Source organism: Accipiter gentilis, chromosome 33 (genome assembly GCF_929443795.1).
Source record: "Accipiter gentilis chromosome 33, bAccGen1.1, whole genome shotgun sequence".
Lineage (NCBI taxonomy): Eukaryota > Metazoa > Chordata > Aves > Accipitriformes > Accipitridae > Astur > Astur gentilis.
The window spans coordinates 12680464-12701817 of record NC_064912.1 but is presented as its reverse complement, the minus strand read 5'-3'; the positions used below and the strand labels follow the sequence as shown (position 1 = coordinate 12701817).

General features: G+C 35.3%; 1 protein-coding gene across 1 annotated transcript in view; it reads left to right on the top strand.

Moving 5' to 3' along the window:
• BAIAP2L1 (BAR/IMD domain containing adaptor protein 2 like 1) overlaps positions 1-21354 on the top strand; it is a 43161-nt gene that overhangs the window by 18819 nt on the left and 2988 nt on the right. Inside the window, exons 4-12 of the mRNA XM_049791140.1 lie at positions 12763-12824; positions 12921-12992; positions 13319-13456; positions 14835-14987; positions 15430-15597; positions 16365-16515; positions 17717-17924; positions 18231-18308; positions 18650-18815. Of these exons, the coding sequence (XP_049647097.1) occupies positions 12763-12824; positions 12921-12992; positions 13319-13456; positions 14835-14987; positions 15430-15597; positions 16365-16515; positions 17717-17924; positions 18231-18308; positions 18650-18815 (1196 nt within the window). The remainder of the gene's footprint in view (positions 1-12762; positions 12825-12920; positions 12993-13318; positions 13457-14834; positions 14988-15429; positions 15598-16364; positions 16516-17716; positions 17925-18230; positions 18309-18649; positions 18816-21354) is intronic.

The following is a 21354-nucleotide window of genomic DNA, read 5'->3' as shown; positions in this document are numbered from 1 at the left end:
TTTGGGGGGGGGAGCCCTTATACTTCTCTGCAGTTAGCCAAATGCCTATAGTTACTGGGGTAACTACATATTGGTTTGAGAGTCAAGGTTGATAAACCATTGGTCAGTTAAGAGAATAAGCTAATCATTAGTGAATAGGCCTGCAATTTATCCAATAGTTACCATTTCTTATGAATCTGGGTGAGTAAGCTAGTAAGTTAGAGCTCTTGAGTACCATCTAACAGAATCACAGACAGCCTTTGGTAACTGTTTTCTAGCTTTTTTTTTAAAGCAGGCTAACAATTTGATAATAATGTAAATTTAATACTGATTAGTAGTGTGACATTCAATCTATAGAAAGTTCTGATTATTTTTTTTCAGTGATAACCACTTCATTTTACATTTGCAACTAAGAGAAACCCTGTGGATTCTTCTCTCTTTCCTCATTTCTATTTGCAGAAATGAGAGATTTTTCTGTATCAGAAACTGTGAGCTTTGTGGCCAACTCATATAGAAAAATTTTTGGAACTGAATTGGAAAAAATCTTATTTTGCAAAAAAGAACATATCTCCCTGCTGAAAAAATTCTAATCAGACTGTAATGTAAGGCAATACTGTCTTTTTAAAATGCTGTCTTGCACATATTTGTCATTCAAAACCGTCTGTTTCCTTCCTGATTAATAAGCAAAATTGCCACTTGAACAGGTACTTTTCAAAGCTATAGCTCTCTTGCTACTTCTGTGATGCAGCACTTAAGTGTCACTCTCACTGTTGAGAAAGCCAAGCAGAAAAAGAGAAAATTCCATCGTTTAGGAAAAATGTAGCTAGTTGCACTTCAATTAAAAGGGGGTTGGGGGTGGGGGGTGGCAGAGTTGTTGGCTTATGTTAGCATATAAATTGACCCTTTCAGCTGGAATCTCTCCTATTTCACCTGTCTTAGATGACACGTAGCACCCTTCCCTTCATTGGCTAATTTAAACTAAAAAGCTCTGTCATCTTGTCCCATTTTACTTATTGCGTCAGTGTTGTCTCTTCTATAGTATAAATGTTCTGCTTTTGGAATAGATTATGATGGAGAGAAAGACAAATGAACTGTGCCAGCAAATACAGAACCCCTTTAGCACCTCATCTGGTGGAAACTTCTGGGAAACTATCTTAGAGGCTGCAGTTTAAGTAGTTAGTGTATCCGGCCAGCTTTTCCTATGGAGCATTAATAAAATACTCTTCTACTATATTTATAATGAAATTGCATTGGAAGAAGCCACTCCATTCTTTTCTTATAAAAGGAGAGTGCACAGAGAGCTATCTTGAAAAGGAAATACTAAGTAGTCATGTGTTTTTTCAGAAATGAGGTTTTGTATCTTCTAATTTTACAGTAATACCCTGGGCTTGTGCTATATAGACCTCCAGCAACCTGTAAGAAAGATGGAAGGAGATGAGCCAGCCTTTCTAGATACTTCTTTTCTAGAAAGAAAAACTTAAGTCTTAGATTCTTAAATATGAAAAACTTAACTCCACATCTAATAATTTGCCTGACCATCTATTGCAGAGTTATTGGAAGCTATATATATTCACTGATTTGTAAATCAATTTAACTACTCAGATATTCATAAGCATGTGCCCTGCCAATGGCCTGGCAAAAAGCTCCTGCAAGTCAATATTCATCAACAGTGGAGAATACTTGGCACTGTGCTATTAACAAACCAAAAAGAAAAGCAAGAGAAACCTGTTACCATGTTGATATCCAGAACCATAATTAACAAACAAATAAAAATCACAAAGCAATAAATAATCAGTGAAGAAGGCTGCTGCAAAACATGTCCCGGACAATGAGTGATTAGATGGCATCACACAATGAAGTTGAACAGTCATTAGCTTAAGATCTTTTGGTGGTTGTGGTTTTTAAGTTCCCTGCTTGATTCTACCAAGAAATGGAGTCAACAAGAGGTGGGTTTGCTATTAAACACAAAGAATGTAAATGCTTAAAAACGGACACTGCAGCTTGTTTTTATACGACTACCCCCAAAAAGTTTGTTCTCTATACAATTATGTTGTTGTAACTTCTGTTACAAAGGCTTCCAGATAAGGTGCAAATTTTCTGATTCTAGAAATGACTGAAGTGAGGAAGAGAATATGAAAATACACGAGCCTTTTGGGGAACAATTGCAGTAGCACCAGAGGAAGAAAAGACAGATATTCATATGACTTTAGTGATATTTTTCCAGTTATTTTTTGCAGATTAAATTCTAGATAATTGGTAATATTTCTCAGTCAGTATCAGTATTTTTTTTTCTTTTTCACAGCAACCAGTAAACTGAAGCTGAATATCCTGATTTTAGTGATAAGATATGGGTATAACACTCTTACAGTATATAGCCCTGAATTTCTCAGGGTGGTTAACTTAAAAATTCATAGGTGGCACTGGCAGTGCTGTTCCTTGTGATGCATCATTATAGTGTTACAGTTATGACACCAGTGCATGTGTCTTTGCACCTGCTGCTGTAAGCACACCTACTTGTGTACAATGACTCTGGAGTTTAGCACAGAACATCCATAATGATACATGTGACTACACACCCTTGAGGGAACAATCAGATATTCAAAACGCCTACAGTGAGTATGTACTTGATATCTTCATGCTATGCCTCAAAGGCCTGAGAAAATAGCAAAAATACTATGAAGGGCATCCTTAAAGATTTTCTGACTATATCGAAACAGTTAAATTTCACGAGTCTCATAGGTAGCAAAGAAATCTTTCATCTTGCAGTGGAAATCCTGGAAAGTATGCGCTGAACTTCGCCTGTGGTGTACATGCAATGTTTTCTAGATTGTGGGTAGTGCCTGTCTAGAAAAGAGTCATTTGGAAGTGAGAGAACTAGCATTCTGTGTGCACAGCAAGTGTGTGTTCCCCAGCAGTTCTTTCAACTTAACCAAACATAGTACAATCGCAAGGTGCTGGGGCTAGTGTAACAGGCAGGAGGCCGTTCTCTCTCAGTTGATGCTTAGCAATCGTAGTTTTTCTTCACCGCCACCCCCAGATTATGTCTGTTGGCAAAGAAATAAGCCTGAGAGCCTGTGTAGAGAAAATATACTTAGTTGTCTTCTCTGAAAGAAATTGATGGAAAACGGAAAGTAAATGACAACATTGCAAAGAAAATGACATTGTATATATAACTAGCTTGTAAATCCTTTAACCAAAGGTCTAACTATATTTTGTAAGTACAGTCAGCTCTTCCTGATGTATTATTTCTAAACAAAAAAAATACAGTATCAGTTGTAGATGTCATTAACGTTCCTAAGGTGGAACTTCTGAGAAAGACTCTTATCAAAACTTTCAGCTCAATTTGGGTGTGAAGGTTTTTTTTTGGGGGGGGAACACTGCTACGACTGTGAAACTCAATGGCCATTTCAAAGTCCTGTAGTAAAAATTGCAGTGATTCCTTGCATTTTACTGAATTTCATGTAACATTTTTAATGATAACTTTAAATATTTATCCTCTCTAGTATTGGAAACCCATAAGGAACTTCAGTTTTTGCTGTTTAGCATGATTTGTTTGTTCCAGTCCTGCTGAAAAACCAAGATTAGCGCTGTTGTATGATCGTCCCTAACTAATTGCCCAAAACCAGCAGGGCTTCACACAGGCAAGTTCAGGCCTGTGGTTGTATTGTAACTTACTTTCTTTGCACCTGTCTTGTGTAAGGATTACAAGTCACTTGTTTAACACCATTGCAGCTCAAGTATGACAAACTATTGTATATACGGCTTTCAAAGCTCTATGAAAGATCAGTCTCTGACATACATACCTTAATATATTGTGGTTTTATATAATTGGGTAAAAAAAATGCCTGCAGCAGTTTTTATATATATTGGTAATGGAGTAACAGGTGGAGAAACAAGTTTGCCACTTTTCATGCATTATTTATGTGGCATATGCTTTTCCTTGCCTTTTTTTTTTTTTTTTACATTAAAATTTAGTTACTATGCTTACCAATCATCTGAAACAAGATGAATATTTCATGTTAATTAACATCTGTTCAATGATATAGTAGGTTTACAAAAATTCTAATCTGAATTTTTTTGACTAGGAGATCAAAACTGCTTGGGAGAGAAAGGGGAATTAGACTAGCGACTAACTTCTCTAAAACTGTAATAATGTCACAGTTCTCTTTAAAATATAATGTAAGCTAATATTTTTGTTCTGTTTAAAATTGTAAAATAGGAGTATCACACCAAGAACAAACTCGGAATAACTGGGAATTGTAATGGTCTTGAGAATCTCTTAAGTATTCAGTCTTGTAAAGACTTATGTGGGAATAGCTAATTTATGAACAGTTCATTGTCGACTTCATAGCATGTAGTGCATTGTATGAATTTTGTAGTAGTTCTTAAAATCACTTGTATCAAGCTGAAAGAATTTGGCATTAATTTTAGTCGAAGTAAAGTATATTTTAAAAGCAAGTTGATCCTTGGGTTTAACTGAATATGGCTTTTTATATATATATATATATAAACAGTCATAGACTTTCTGAGATATAAAGAGCTCAGGAGTTCTTTGTATCTTTTAATACTTAAATATTCCAAAATTTAAAAAAACCCCAAACATAATTTTAATTCAAGTAATTTTAGTTCTGTCTTCTGTATTGGGAAAGTACTTCATTATGCAGTCTTACACTATTTTCTTTCACATGATCATCAACAAAAGTTTTAGGACAGGGAAAAGATTACTATGTAGTTTTGACCCTTAACTACAAAAGCAAATGGTATCATAAATGAGAGATGCTAGGCTACTACAGTAGAAGTGAACTGTGATCTAGCCCTTTGCTGTTTGTCTAATTATGAAATGGGAAAAGGATTTTTGAATAGCAAGATTCTTTAATTATATTCCTCACACTGAGAGCAATGTGTAATCTAATGACAGGGGAAGTGTTAAAGAGAGTATTGCCAAGTATGTGTTCTAGCAAATTTTATTCCAAATAACATACAGCTAAGCTGCTGAGAATTGCTGGTTAGGCTTTTGTTTTTCCCTTTAGAGACATAAATTTGGGGTAAAATCCCAGCCATCATCTTATAACTGGTCCTGAATGCATTTTTCCAGCCAGTTCCACAACATAAGTCTGTGACTAGAAGACAGATGTCCTTGAGAAGATGGTGGCCATGGTTGAGCTGTTGTAATTTATCCAATTGGCTGTATGCTCCTGGCTGGGTCTAAGAAGCTTGCTAGGAGAGAGGATGACCAAGAGAAAATAGGAGTGGCAGCCTGCTACTAGCCACCTTTTATTTTCTGGGTTTTTTCTGCTGATGCCATTTGGCCCTGGTGCAGAGGGAACAGGCTGTCAGTAAGATACAGATAGGCAGCATTTGTATGTGTATGTTATATATGTACGTATAAATATGTACATATCAAAATAAAGCAAATATTTTGGGAAGCATAGAACTTTGTGTACAGCATTTGCTGTAAAAGTAAAATGGCAAAAGGTCCTTTTCTTCCAACAAAGTATGTTGTACCTAGAAGGTAGTCTCCGCTGATTAAAACAGCTGTGGACTCCTGTTAAAGTATGTTGGTTATGACGTAGCTGGAAAGAAATTATTTGACTAGATAAAAACAGAGGCCATAGTGCTTTTTTGGGGGGGTGTTTGTTTTTTTTTTTTTCTCCCCCTACCACAGCTTGATTTTTAACTTCAAGCAGGTGAAGTTTCAACTGTGGTCAAACATACATAAAAACACTATGAATGGGCTAGAATATATTTTTTTCACTAGGGAGCCATATGAGGAACACAGGCAGTGAAGCCCTATGAGAAGGAGAAAGTAGAGCACTATGAGTTCATCACCACCTAACACCGTAGGTGCCCAACTCACAAAATTCGCAATAGTGTCTTGTACAGTCCTATTTATTGCTTACTGTTTGTGTCTGGACATGAAGGCAAAATACTTAGGCATCTTCCAGGGTCTTACGAACTTTGGAATACTGTTTATCTCTTCTGTATCAATGAGACTGTAAAATATCTAAAAAGATTTAAAATATTTGAAAGGAATGGAACTTGTGGAAAAAATAGTGATAAAACTGAGCTATGGAGAAATTGAAACTTCTTAACTCTGAGCATTAAATCAGTTTCACATAATTATTTGAAATACTGTGAGCTAACTTTAGATGAGAAATGATGCTTTGAAAGCAACTTAATATAAAATGCTTACATAGTTAAAGGGGAAGGTGAAAGCATCAGACTATTTGTATGTTAAAAGAATAATTGTTGCAGTTTATTTTGTGTAGGAGCCTAATGTAAACACCTTTGACAACACATGCTGTTAACAGGACTATATTTTTGTACCTTTATGTATCTTTAGCTGTATAGTACTTTAATTTTTACATGTCCAATAATATCATAATGTTCAGTTTTATTCCTCATGGTTCATAATATCTCTCTTGGATTTTATTTTACTGGACTAGTGCATGAATAGAGATTTCAGCCATTGTGTCATGGAAGGTTTTTTTTCATTTCCTTTAACCCATGTTTAATCTGTTTCAAATTAATTATTTGCTTGTTATATCACAGAAACATATCTGTTGTTCACAGCCTTAGTGAGAACTCTGCAAATTTTAAAATAAAAATTTATCTGAGAATGCTATTTAGAATGCAAAATTCGCTTCGCTTCTATTTTTGTTTTATTTACAAATTTTATTTATTTGCTGTTCTAGCAAAGCATAACTATGTATTTGGAGGTGCTGCTTTAGAGTACTACATCTAGCATGTATAGTAGACTTAAAATACTTTATTATGCTCTGAAATCTCTTCCCCTTTTCTCCATTGTAGGTTTATTCTTTTTTTTTGTTATCGTTGTCACCTTCTACAGTCACCTTCATAAAATGGCATTGAATGGTCATGTGTCAATGCCATTTTATAAAATGAACTACAGAGAGACTTACTCCTTGCTTCCTATTTCATGTTCATTCATGCAGTAAGGAAAGGCAGACTTGACCTAGTCCTATTGATTTATGTGCATATTAGTATTAATTCTACAAATTGTGGGTTCTTTTTAAAGCATTCTGGACAAATTGTATTAGAAGCAAAGTACAGTTAGAGCTTGGGAAGTTTTACATTACTTTGTCCTTCTTTATGATTTTATTCTTTCACATTAAATTCCATTAATGCTTTTTGCCTTCTTTAAAGCATCTGTTGCACAATTAAACCTTCTGCAATAAATCCTTCCTATGACAGAATGATAAATTTAATGCATTTGAAGCTTAACAGATGTTTTGTTCAATCATATTTATTTGTTATACTGCATTCCTTTGAAACTGTCTACTTTACTACCTTTCAGGGACTACTGGCTTCAAAGGACTTTGTTTCTAACTTTCCCTTGTCATAAATGTCTTTCTCCTCAGCAAAGGGTAACTTGGAAGAAAGAGAGCATCTTGACAGAAATGGCATCTAATAATACACTTGAACTATATTGTCTCCATGTATAGCCTTGACTCAGCCTTTCATTCTCTTGTTTAATGTAAATAATTATGTGGTTTCATCTCTGAGGCATGAAGTTACTAGATCTTCCCTGAATGCAAAATAGGACAACGGGAGATAAATGAGTGATATAATTAAGCACTTTGTCCGTTCCCAGACATCTAAGAAAGTTTCTCTATTAAGAGACTTGAATTTTTTTTCAAGAGCAGCCTCCTCTAAATAAAACAAAATTGAAGTGTATTTCAAGTAAGGTGATGCAATTAATACTTTTATTGATTCTAATATAGTTATTTAGTATTTTAAAAGTTTAAGTGGTTTTGCTGGTAGCTGTTAATATTTGTTTCTATGACAGAACTCTATTGATTGAGATTCATGTTTGTTTCTAACTTGAACTAATTCTTCTAGTCTTCTATTCCTAAGAACAGTCAACATAAGCTAAAAACATAAATAACCAATACAATCACCCAGGACAAACAGTGAGGTTGAAGTGTAACTGCTGCAGTTCTCTATTCTGGCCTTAGTTTGTATTCTGTTAGAAATTATTAGTCTGTATTCTGTTAGTTAGTATTTCTGTTAGAAATTGTTTTCCTTGTTTTTCTTCTACTGTGAAGACAGTCTTTTAAGGATGTCTTCTTGCTCATGGGATGCTGTGTATGGAAAAATAACTATTACACATTTGGGGTTAGTAATTTCTTTCTGTCTTTTAGGGGGTAACAAAACCAACAGCATTAATGCAATTCTAGTCTGTCTTATTTTCTCAGTAGAAAATATAGATACAACCAACAGCCTTGGGTAAGCCTAAAAACATTCCACAAATTCCTGAAGTTTCAGCTTAAAAGTTCTTTCTAACTGTGCATTGAACCTATTTGAAACTAAAATAAATTTACCATGGAACTTGGTATTACTGTTCATGGTCATATTTCAGATTATAGCTGTATTACGCAGCATGGCTTCAAGAACCATACGTGAGAAATGTTTGGTTTATTTTTAAGTTATTTAAGATGTTCCCCCAAAATACCTATCTGAAAGAGATTGTTTCTTCTCTTCCCTGTAGTGCACTTACATGGTAATAGCAAAATAACAGAACAAGTATCTATAAACATTTACAACTATGTTTTTGTTTTCTAAAACAAATGTGGGAATATTTACTATACCCTCTACTCTTTTAGTCACAAAGATTTCACGTTCAGGGTGTGGGGGAATGGAAGGCAGAAAAAAGTACTTTTGAAAGGCAAGTATTTTAATAGTTCTGTTTATCATCAAGACCGGTGGTTTTGGTTTATTAATTCATTGCATAATATGATGCCTAAAACTGGTTCAAGTGTACAGTATGTTTGCCACAAATTGGACTTAAGTAGTCTTTTACTGTGCACTCTAGTCATGTCATTATGTTTGATAGGTTTGGGGTTTGCCAATAAATGATGACAAGGTTAATATTCAGTTACTTGCTATTATGAGCTCTCATATATAAAACCTGATCATGAGCAGCTTTAATATATAGCAAAATATTTTTAGTTCATGTGAGAAGTACGTGTTTGTCTTCACCTTAAGTAGTTTTCTGTACCTTTTTACCAGATTAATAAGTACTGAACATTAGAGCCTGGCCTTAGGTTATGCTGTTACTAATCCAGAGTAACTCATTGCCTTTATTAGAGCTATTCTATAATTCACCATTGTAATTAAAATAAAAATATTATATTGAAGTTGTTCAATTTCCATTCCACTTGGACACTGTTACATGTAGGCTAGGGCTTGTGTTGCCTTTCCTGAATTAGTCTTCTACAAAAATTTGTCTCCTTGTATAAATCTTATTTGGGAGGGCCATCAAAATGTGGCTAACCCATTATCTTAAACTGGCAATAAAAAAACATGGTATATGTTGACTGTAAAAACATTCTCCATTTATTTGAAGTGCAGTATCTGACCTGTAATTTAAAGTATAATTTAAATCTTAATAGGTGAGAGTGTGCTTACTATGGGTTCTTCTCAAAATGTTGATTCAAAACATGAAAGAGGAAATTAAATGGGTGAGCCAGTACATACAGTGCCTGTGGATTACCAGTGGCAGTAAGGAGGTTCCAGCATAAAATGGCTTTTGCCTGATGCACAGCATACAGTTAGTCTTTGGTTGAGAGAAAAAGAAAACGTAATTAGAGATACAGTCACTGATATCTAAAAATACTATTTAAAAGTGTACTAGAACACTCTAAAATAAACTTGTAAAATAATCCAGCACAAACCATTTAGAAGGAAGTGTAGTTTTTAAAGTTCTCTTCATTTCAGGACATGTTTTGGCAGTATTCTTTGTAATAAAGATGAAAAAAACTGTTTCTAACCAAGCATTCAAAGCCGAAAGACTTGAAGGCTGCAGTCAGTTCAAGTGCTGTATGAGACAAAAATAACAACCTCCGAGCGTCAGGTTTTCCATTCTTGACGCACCAGGTGAATGGGTTGTTTTATTGAGCGTTTACACTGTGGTGGCAGGGCAGGCCAGAGGAAGGGAGTGTGAAAGAGCGATGCGAGAGCTGAGTCAATACCCGACGTTGTTGGATGTCTGTCAGTACTTGGAACGCTGAGGTTGGCTGCGTTAGCGTTGCCAAGTATTAGCTAAGTGTGCTGCTTTGGCAGCAGACTCTCAGAACTTGCTTTCTACAAAGAGGGAGAATAAGTTCACTTTAAAAAGAACAAAAATCTGTAAGGGCAATTATTTTGAGGGCCATTTCAACACTCACTGTGAATTTCTGTAACTTCTCAAATAGCTTTCTAGCCTGCATATTTAAAACTAAATGAACTTCGTAGTTTTATTTGTATTTCTTTGACTTCCCCCCCTCCCCATTTCTTTTAACACTGTTTTCCTCCTTAAGTTGCAGATAAGTATTTACAAACGTTTTCTAATTTTAAAAGTCCATTACAGTCTAAAATATATCTTTTCAGTTGAGTTCAATGAAACAGAAACACCATGGACTGAAGTGCATTCACTTCTACAGCTTTAAAATAACAAGGGGGCTTACTCATGTCCATTACTTAAAGTGTTCATGTAACTACATTGTATTTACTTTTCTATTGCATATGAGCAACTAATTACTATAGCACTTCTCATAGTATTTATATTTCCGTAGTCACCAGCAACTTTAAATACAAACAAAAAAAGCATAGCACTCTGTAGGCTGTACAGACGGACTCAAAAAACTTTATCCATCTATATAAAAATACAGATCCCTCTGTGTCTCCCATCTATCATCCTGGTATCATCCTGCAAATTCCTTTTTCTTGCTAATCAAGGGGCTGACTGTTCTCATTGTATTCTGATTCCTTCTTCCAAGTCTCCTGTAGTCTGTTGCGCAAAGAGATGTAGAGGTGGGGATTGGGGCATGAAGAGGGATTCCTGAAAAGTCAGGACACACGTTTTTCTTCCTGAACTGCCTCATGTTTCCCCATAAACAATATTGCAGACCCACATTTTTATATTATTTAGTTAAAGATCTGCTGTGTTGTATTGGTTCATGGGACAGGAGGTATGGTTCTCATTTCAAAGAAACTAAAATTTTGAGGTGTCATAACTTGTGAATGACAGATAAGAAGGGAGAAAGGTGATAATACATATGCAAGCACTACGGGAATGCATCTATGTTATATGGGAAGGTTACCAAATCACTACTATGCGCTATGGGGAGACGGGGTTTGATGTCTGGGGAGATGCTGAGAAAGGAGAAGGTAAGGTTCTCATGAAAAGTTCTGTCATTCATTTTATTTAGACAATTTTTTTAATTATCTGTACCCTTTGGGAGCCTTTGTGTGCACCTGAAGGATCTGACACATTATATGATGATAAGTCTTTGCTGACTAATTCAGGAGGGGTTCTCAAAGAATACGGATGGTAGAAAACAAGATTTGTAAAGCAGCACATTGAACAGTTAGTGCATCCTTTTTTTTTCCCTTTGAAAAAAGGAAACTGAGAATAACATAAGATAACAAATAGGAGGGGACATACAGAGCAGTCCCATGCAGTGACTCTGCCAGTGATACATAATCACAATTACAGAATTGTGTGTAGCTTTGTAAGGCCTGCCTGTACATTAGGACAGCACTACTGCAGGTTTAATACTGCAAGCACCTGTATGGCAAATACTTCAAGGTTGATTGAGGAATAGATAGATTACTGGAGGAGACATGCCAGTGAACCAGCCGTGGAACTGAACCTGCCGTTCTTGCCATGGAAATGGAATGACAGTAAAACACATCTCTAGTCGAGACTTTCAGTTGCGACACAGTTCAGGAATCAGATCATGGTCCTGGCACTTTCAGGTTTTTGTAAAGGCTCCTGGTTGAGACCTGGTAACTATCTACAAGTCTAATTTGGGTGAAATCAAACTGGGCACTTCAGGATACTTCCAACTACTCTTCCCAGCAGTATGTTGCAATCTCCCAGACAAGACTGGCACACAGTGTGTCAGTGCCAGCACAAAGAAGGGAGTGGGGATGATGTGGCCATCTGTATCCAGAGCAGAATGGTGTGGCTGTCTGCATGCAGGGCAGGACCGCAGCATGCACAGTTTACATTGCTTTGCGCATAGAACCACACCCGAAGGATTGAGGTATTTTTCCTCCATATCCTCCTAAAGCAAAATGAAACAGTTCAGCTTTTAACTGCTCGCGGTTAAAAGTAAACTGTGTAACTTTGTGCGGGAAGACAGCAGAGCATAATAAGCATATTTAGGATCTGTTGGGAGGATGCTGAGAAATCTGCTGCTGCTTGGATGTTAGTTAATGCCATACAGTCAGGCTGTAATCGGTGATAAAACAGCCTGGGAAATTAATCAGCATATGTATGGGATCTGTTTTAGCAGGTGTGCTGTGAATGAATGTGAAAGGTTACTTAGTTAATTCTCAAGATCCAGTTAGTTAATAAACATTAAAGTTTAATTTTCAGACTGAAAAATGGATAGCAGCTATTTGGATAGCAACAACTATCTCTAGTTCTTCTGTGCTATTCTTTAACTTGGCAAGAAAAGAGGCTGTTACTAAATCAGTATGAGCTATTCTGGAGAGAAGTATTTATTTTGTCTGGCACTCCATGTCCCTTTTGCATAATAATGCATGATTAATTATTCTTCTATCGCTTATAAGCTTCTTGGTTTGTCTGTGGCCAGATCCAGTTATTTATTTAAACTGCTGTGATGAGCAAGAAATTTCCTATACCTCTTAAATACATTCCAGTTAATAAATACATTAAATACATTTTATTACTGCTGTTAGTTAACCAACTTCAGAATTCTATGAAAGAAACAATGTTTATCAACGTACATGTTGTATGTTTATCAACAGGCCAAGTTCTGGTAGAAATTTCAAGAACGCACAAGAAACTTAATGACAGTCTAGAGGAGAGTGTAAGTTAAACTATTTTTAAAAAATTTATTTTCCTTTTGAAGTTATAAACTACTTTTGCCAATTTTTAATAACCCTTCATTCATTTTCTTTTAAAGTTCAAAAAATTTCATAAAGAAATTATATCTGAACTGGAGAAGAAAACTGACCTGGATGTAAAATATATGAATGTAAGTATATTCAATTCTAAAAGTCATATTTTCTTTATTGATAATCAAAGAATTTTTCAGAAATTGTACCCTAACAGTTAATTAATACATTAGAACTGAGCTTTAAATGCATGAACATGGAAAAAAATTTCATGCTTATTTTGAGTCAAAAAGGGAACCAATGCATGACTTAATAGCATTTTTAAACTAAAGTTGAGAAAGGCAATTGCCGAACTCATTTGATGTGTATTAGTGATATCTCATAGATTATGGTGATGCTTTTTTAGTCACTTACCCAGTTACATGGCTGAGCACATCATGAGATGTTTTAAATGCTTTGATTGCAGGCAACTTTAAAGAGGTACCAAACTGAACACAGAAGCAAATTAGATTCTTTAGAGAAGTCTCAGGCTGAGCTGAAAAAAATCAGAAGGAAAAGCCAAGGAGCACGAAATGTAATGAAATATGAGCATAAAGAAATGGAGGTCAGTGTATTGTCTCTTATTTGTTTCTTTCTTTGTATGAGAACTGGTCAACAGAAAATGTTAAACTATTACAGGTCACCTCTGAGTCTGTTTTAAAACTTGACTTCTGAAGCTTACCACATTTTTTGTATATGCAATGTTATTAGTCAATACACATAACTCCTCTGTAAGTTGTTTGGCAATAGTTAAACTCTACAATTTCAAACAACATGCGTTTTTGGTCCCTCAAAGTTGGTTTATATTAAAGACATTCCTAGAATATGTGTTCAGGTTGAAATTAAGCTCTGGACTGCTCTGCTGTACATATTCAGAGACTTCTACTTCAGTTTCTAGGTTTCATCCCTTGATGACTACTCAATTTTTATTTTTATTTTTAAAGTACCTCTGTAACTACACCTTTATGCAAAGGTTTACGCAGGGAGTCAGCTATACTATGCAAATTCAGTAGTGATTTGCTATAAATTAATTTCCCAAAGTAGGCAAATGCCAACTTCTGTTACCACTTACTACCTTTCCTACTGATCTTAAAACAGCATTGCCATCTTAAGGCGAAATAAGAAATGGCAAGGCAATGAAGAGAAACTATTTTAAATTAGTCATATTCAGGTTGTCATGGATCTCTCAGAAGATACTTGCCATTGATATTTTTATTTGCATAATACCTTTACTTCATGCTAGTTTATGTATTTTTTCTCTATATTTTTCTATTTTAATTTTCTTTTCAAAGAAAGCTTTGTGTATAACAAGGTACAATAAACACAAGTAATACTACCTCCTATTTCTTACTACCGATCTTTTAACCTGCATTCATAACAGTTCTCTTTTTTTTTAAGGTTTTGGACTGCAAATTCAAGGATTAGCATTTAATCACAGTTTAGCCATGAATCCTCATAACCTCAGATAAATACAGTTTAGTCTTTCTAGTAACTCACCTTCCCCTCTCTAAAATGAAGCAGAGATTCATCATAGCTTTGTGAGAGTAAATGTAACTGCTATGGAGCAGACGAAGGTAATTAGTCTAATTAGAACACCTGTGGCCTTAAAATTGCTCAATGCAGTTGCTGCTTTAATGTCATATTCTTATTTACTGCAGCATTTTATTTAGAGGCTGAAAGACTTTCTTGTTTTGCTTCACTTCCCCCACCCCCTAAATAGATTATTGATTGCCTGTAACGAGAATATACATTTACCTGATGAGATTAGGGAAGTTAAGTGTGTGCATGAAAAGAAGACGACTTGGAAGTAGAGCCATCCTATCCCACCTGCCTTTCCAAAAGCTTTTTCTAAGGCTTTTAGAGTTTGTTTCAGTAATTGGATATGGTACCAAATAAAACTCAAAGACTGTATGTGATTAATTTTTTTTCTTTTTTTTCCTTAGTATTTGGAAACCGTGAGCTCTCGACAGAGTGATATTCAGAGATTTATTGCAGAAGGCTGCAGAGAAGCTCTCCTAGAAGAAAAAAGAAGATTCTGTTTTCTGGTTGACAAGCACTGCAGCTTTACCCAGCACATACACTTCTATCACATTCAGGTCAGTGGTGAGTGTAAACAGAAATGAAACTCCTGAAATCTAATCATATAGATCAGATTGCCATAAATAGCTAAGATAGCACTTAGTAACACTGTAGTGCCAGACAAGTGTTGTGATGAGTTCATAGAAAATGTTTACAATGCAATATTCTCTTAAGTGTATTGTAGCAACAATAAAGGGTTACTGTGACTTTTTTAAAAATCAGATACTAAGAAAAACATGTATGGACTGATCAGGTGTTTCCAGTATCTGACCTTGAAAAAGGACATTCTCTTTCTACAACATGCTGTTTGTTTAAAACAGGTATTACTTAGAAAAATCTTTGAAAAGACTTCCATTTTGCTGGTGTTACCATTTTGGTATAATGAAAATTAACAAGTATGTCTGTGCAATTTTATGAAAAAGCATATCTTTGACAAGTACCTTTTAAACTTGGATGCAGTGTGCGGACTTCCTAAAATCCAAGCTGCCTGGTTGGCAGGAAATCTGTAGTGATGCCACCAAAGTGCCTGAAAAAGTCAGAATGATGATAGACGAAATAAGGACACCTGGTTCCACTCCAATATCAGGAACTCCACAGCCTTCACCAATGATAGAGAGAAATACCATGGTATGTTGTTGTTTGATGGATAAAGGTTCTCTCTTAAATGGGAGTAGATGGGCTTCACCAGCTTCTTCTGTACCCAAGCATTTGGGATCGAGTCTATAATGTACCTCAGTTGGAATATTCTGGGGTTGGCTATGAAAGCAAAATCATTAAGCTGAAGCTCTGCTACTGGAAAAATACACAGTATAGTAGGCAGAAGCACATATCCAAACAAGGATCAGTTGGGTGCCTACAACTTTTTCTACAGAGCCCAGCCTCAGGACTACTTTTGTTCTAACCACTCCATTTCCTATGTTCTTGTCTGTAAGTAATAGTAATTACATACTCAGGAGTTCAATATAAAATTAAACAAAATGTTATTTTCTATTTTCTTTCCTACTTCTCTCCATGATTCTTATTAGAGTACAGGTTAAATTCTAAATTCTACCTACTTGTATGTTGTGTCACCATTAATTGTTGAATTTCTAAATTATATTAGTAAATTTCTTAAAAAAAAATTAAAAAAAACCTGGATATTATCTAGGTGTAACTGTGCTATTTAGGGGGAAAAAAGAGCAATCATAGCATTCCCACTAACAAATGTTTATCAAGGGACAGAAGCCTTTTAGAAACTATTCTATCAGCAATTTCGTAGGAACATGAGGACTTTCTGACAGATCTAAATATGTATCATTTGGTAATAATTAAGCATTGCTTTCTAGAATTTAACATTGCAAATAAGTTGTCACTGTCTGCTCAGTATTGTGATAGTGTTGTTTTTGTGACTCTAGATTGGAAGTGATTTTTACTCTCATCATGAAAATGCATCAAAGGTGCCCCCTGCTCCTACAGGTAGGGCGTACACTAGTCCACTAGTTGATATGTTTAACAATCCTGCAGCGGTTCCGAAGACATCTTCTGAAAAACTAAGTAATTCAGCAGGTGAGTGTCACTGTGCTGCAAACTATATAAATGTAAATGACACACTATAGTGTTTGAAATTATCTTAGGACTTCTTGACTACTACAATGATGTGAATTCCAGGATGTATAGAGGAATAGAAAATGGTCTTTACAAAGCATTTAATGTAAGTTGCCTAACAGGAGAAGTATGCGTTATAAGAAGAGAATCGTTTGCAGTAAATGCAGGTCAAGACAGGTATTTTATTCTATTTTAATCACTTTCTGGGTGTCCCTGATTAACCCAGCTTAACTGCTCTTGTGACTTCCAATCTTATCAGAAGAATACATTCTATAATTTTGAATAAGATAAATCTGAGTGATTATTGCAGTGCACACAAGTAAACATAAACTACTATTACAGTCTTGCTTTGGTTTCCTTTAAGGGCATGTAGCTGTTAGGGAAGAATGCACATGGGACAAAATGAGCCGAGTCTTGCATTTCTTTCCTGAAATGTAAAATCCTTGTAAGATTTGTTTTCTAAGTTTCTAATAGATTCATATTTTTACTTTCTCTGCTGTAGGGAAGGAAGGGAAAGAACTAAGCCTAGATCACAACATAAGAAATGCAGAACTCTTCAATGTGATAATAGCAATTCCAGCACTTCTTCCTGAAAAAATGCACTTACAGTATATTGTACTGGTCAAATAACATACAATTTTGAAACCTTCTTTATGTTGTCTTCTGGTCTGGTGTCTGAAAAGTGCCAAGTATCTGCAACTCTCGTCGATTCAGCTGAAGTTGAGTGCTAGGCACGTTTGAAAATGAAATCTTGGACTTTATACAGTTAGATTATTTTAGAATGGAAAACTTTCAAAGGTCTTTTATGGCTGTGAACATTTAGCATTTTTCATGTCAAAAGAGGAAAGAAGTAGCAAGTTAAAACTTGCATAACTTTTTATGTCTGTTGGTTCAACTTTACTGTGATGGGGGCAGGGGGTGTCTATAAATGCACATGCTGTTAATAACTTCATGGTGATAAGAAACATTGGCAGATAATTGAGAGGTATCTAAGTGGAAACCAAAGCAGTACAAAGTCTCAGAACTTGATTTGCACTTGAGTATTCTTTTATCTACTCTTTTTTTTCCTGTCACATGACTGATTGTATTTAATTTTGTTAGTGTGTGTGTGGCTAATTTTGCCTTTTTTTTTTGCTTTGTTTTTTTTTTTTTTTTTTGACAGAGAATTCAGATGATGCCAGTTTATCGCGTTCAACTTCTGTTGCCACGGGGCTAAATATAATGAAAAGGCAAAAAGTAAAGACGATCTTCCCACATACTGCTGGAAGTAACAAAACATTGCTTAGCTTTGCACAGGGGGATATCATCACACTTCTTGTAGCTGAAGAAAAGGATGGTTGGCTTTACGGGGAACACGACACAACTAAAGTGTAAGATAATGAATATATTACCCAATTGGAACATATAGGAAAAAACGTGTCTCATCAGATTTTGTTAGCAGATATTAGTAAAGGGTTTTCCACCTTTTTTGCTGGCTGTCATTGACTGGGGACTTGGACTCTTTCTGTAAGGTAACTGCAGTTATTTTAGGGAGATTTTGTACATTAATTTGGTGTCATCAGAAATCAGGTCTAAAAATTAAATCTCAGTTCGACTCTACTGTTTTGCCACTGTTGTCTCTGGAAATATCTTTCCAATTTTATATAATATGAAATTGAAAACCTTTCCCATTACAGAAAAGGATGGTTTCCATCATCATATACTAGACCACTAGAAGAACCAGCAGAAGAAAAAGCATTTGTCCCAGTGCCAAGGTAACATTTTGGGGTGGGACTTGCAGAAATGCCCAAATCTTCTCTAACATTTATTAAAAATATTACTTTTTCTGCTCATGTTCTTTGTTGTTCAGTAACATATATGGTAAATACTTTCTAACACTCTGTAATATGATGCCTTGATTACATTAACATGTTTTAATGGTTGCACAAAGACCCAAGAACTAGCTTCACCCCAACTTTGAGTCCCACTGACTTCAGTGGGATTGTACGCCTTTATTAACTTTCAGCTCATGCACTTCTGTACTTTCCTGGATTAAAGATAAGCGAGAGAGGTGTATTATAGGAACTGAAAATATTTGTTGGGTTCTGTCTTGCAGCCCTGCACCGATCCGAAGTATTAGTTCTGTAAATCTTGTGGAAAAAGGTGATGTTGTCCTCCCACCGCCAGACTATCTGGGGTCTTTGCAAACAGATAAAAGAATGGAGTCTTCCAAAGGTACTACTGTTAAAATGCCAACTGACAGACCAGAAAATGCAGGTCCAGTAAGTAATCAATACCATGAATCCAAACACTCTTCCTTGCTTACTTTTCTTGACTTACTTAGCTGAGCTCTTAAATGAGGCCCCAGGATATTCTACTTTAGCTACGTGTGCTTCAGTGGCCCTTCGATGCAGCTGTCTTCAAGAGTATAATTTTTTTTGGCATTTCAATTCATCTGTAGTAATAGGAAGGGAGAAGAATTGTTCAGGGATATAACTAAGAGTACTAGGAGACTTACTCTGCATAGCAAACTTCTCAGGAATGGAATCTTTTAAACATGAAAAGAAATTCTCACAGGAAGTAGTACAAATCCATCATCTTGAGTGATTTTAGAGCTATAGGGGGACAGGGGATTTAAAGCAGCTTAAACTCTGTATTCAGGAATGCTTTACACAACCCCATGAAAGTTAGTGTTGTTTTTTTGGATGTCGCTGAGGGATATATGTACTAACTAGTGTCTATATTCAGCAAAACCACAGCTGAGTGGAAATACATTTTTATTAATAGATAATGCTATATAAAGCTAGTATGTCTATTAAGTCAGCATTCAAACTGATTCAAAATGAAGACTAATAATTGCTTAATTTCATTAGATTAGTCTTTTTCTTGCTGCTTATTTAAATATTTTGCTGATGTGTATTTAATAGCGATAAATGATTTTGAGACTTTCTTCAAAAAGCCTCTTGAAGCAGAGATCACATTTTGATGGGAAAAAAACTCTGTGATTTTATATATTATATAAAATTAGTTGTCACTGCTAAAATTGAGAGACTGTACCAGAGTAAAATGCAAAGTTCCATTAGCAGGAACCATTGCAAACGTCTTGGAAGTCAGGAATCCTATAGCTGACTGCCAGTAGCTAAAAAATTTACATTTTATTATTTATTGGTATGACTATAATATTTTGTATATCAATATAACATCTAAACAAATTTTGGGTTGTCATTCTGACAGATGTTTCTGCTTTCTAAGTAATCTGTTGAATCACACAGTAGAAACTGAAGTGACCTTTGTAAATTTGTACTTTATGGAAGTAAAATTAACTAAAGAAGCTTAAAAAGCAGAAACTGAAAGTTTGTTGGATCACATTTTGATTAATAGTGATTGAGTCCATTTAAGGTCAAAGGGTGACAGAAAATTTGTAATGGTACTCCTGTAAAATGGAAAGGCATCAGGAAACAATGGTTGTCTTTAAAGAAGCCTCCTTTCCTTCTGTTTCATTTAAATCTACTATTAGGATGTCAGGTGTATCTACAGCATTGTTTTACTTAGAGGTATTAGGCATTGGAGGGGGTTAACAGGTCTTTGCTTTTCAATATAACAAAGAGAATGAACTGTGTTTAAGTAAGTAAAAAGAGAACATTCATTTAATAATAACAAAAATGTAACTAACTTCCAATACATCACTCTAGAAAAAACTACCATTGGAAAGACAGAAGCATGACACAAATTACATAAATTGTCAGTAACATCGGAATTTTAAACTATTATCTGCATTTCAGAAGCATGGAGAAAGACAGAATTGTAACAAATGGGAGGAAAAGAAAGGTTAATTTTATTTCTTGAGTAAATAGTGTGTCTTCAAAGAAATCACTTTTGTAATCACATCACAGACTTGTATCTAGTTCTTAAAAAAAGGAAGAGGTCACCTCAACTTTACAAATAAAAAAATTGTGAAAAGTTGCTGGAGGTTCAGCTATACAGGCCTTTCAGAATTGTTCCCTCCAGCTGTACTTGGCTTTGTAAAGCCACTCTACAGCTATTTCAGGAGAGCAGCTATAGATACAAGAGTTGCACTTCTGCTAACTTCTGCCAAAATACCTCTTGCAGATGCAGAAATTGAAACGAAAGTATCTTTTCTCTGGCAAGGAGGGGAAAAAAGGCTAGTGCTTCCCATTCCAGGAAAATCTGTGTTCCTTAAAATGCATGAAGAACTAGAAGCAGACCTAAGAGCCTTTCATAAAGAAAAGGATGAAAGTTGCTCGACACAGACTGGTTAGATCTTACCCCATTTAGACTACAGTAGTAATGTTTGGGGATATTTTTTTCATCTAAATATTCCTATTAAAAGATTAGCTGATTGGGTTTTTTGTCAGAACAGTCTTAATATTAGCATATATATTTGAATATAGCATATTTGAATCCACATTCAAGTAAGTGGTTGTATTTATCACTAATGAGCCTTCGTGTGTAGGAAGTATATAATTTGTGCAGTGATGTTGTGTTTCTAGGACAATGTTTTTCTATGAGGAGTAAAGTTTTTCCAAAGCATGAAATGAGTATCAAGAAATAAGATCTAAATTTTAGTGTTCAGTCACTTCCAAATCAAATATCTGGGAACTTCTAAAATGATTATGAAGACAAGCATCTATATTTTGACACATTTGTGGTTTTCATTTTTGGATACAGAAGCAATGAGCCTTAACAATTATGTCAGATTTATACATTGGTTCGCTGCTTCCATGGCTAGCTGTTGAGACCTATGGGATCAACATGTCCTTCAAATGTAATTATGTTTGCAATAGTTAAAAGACATACCGG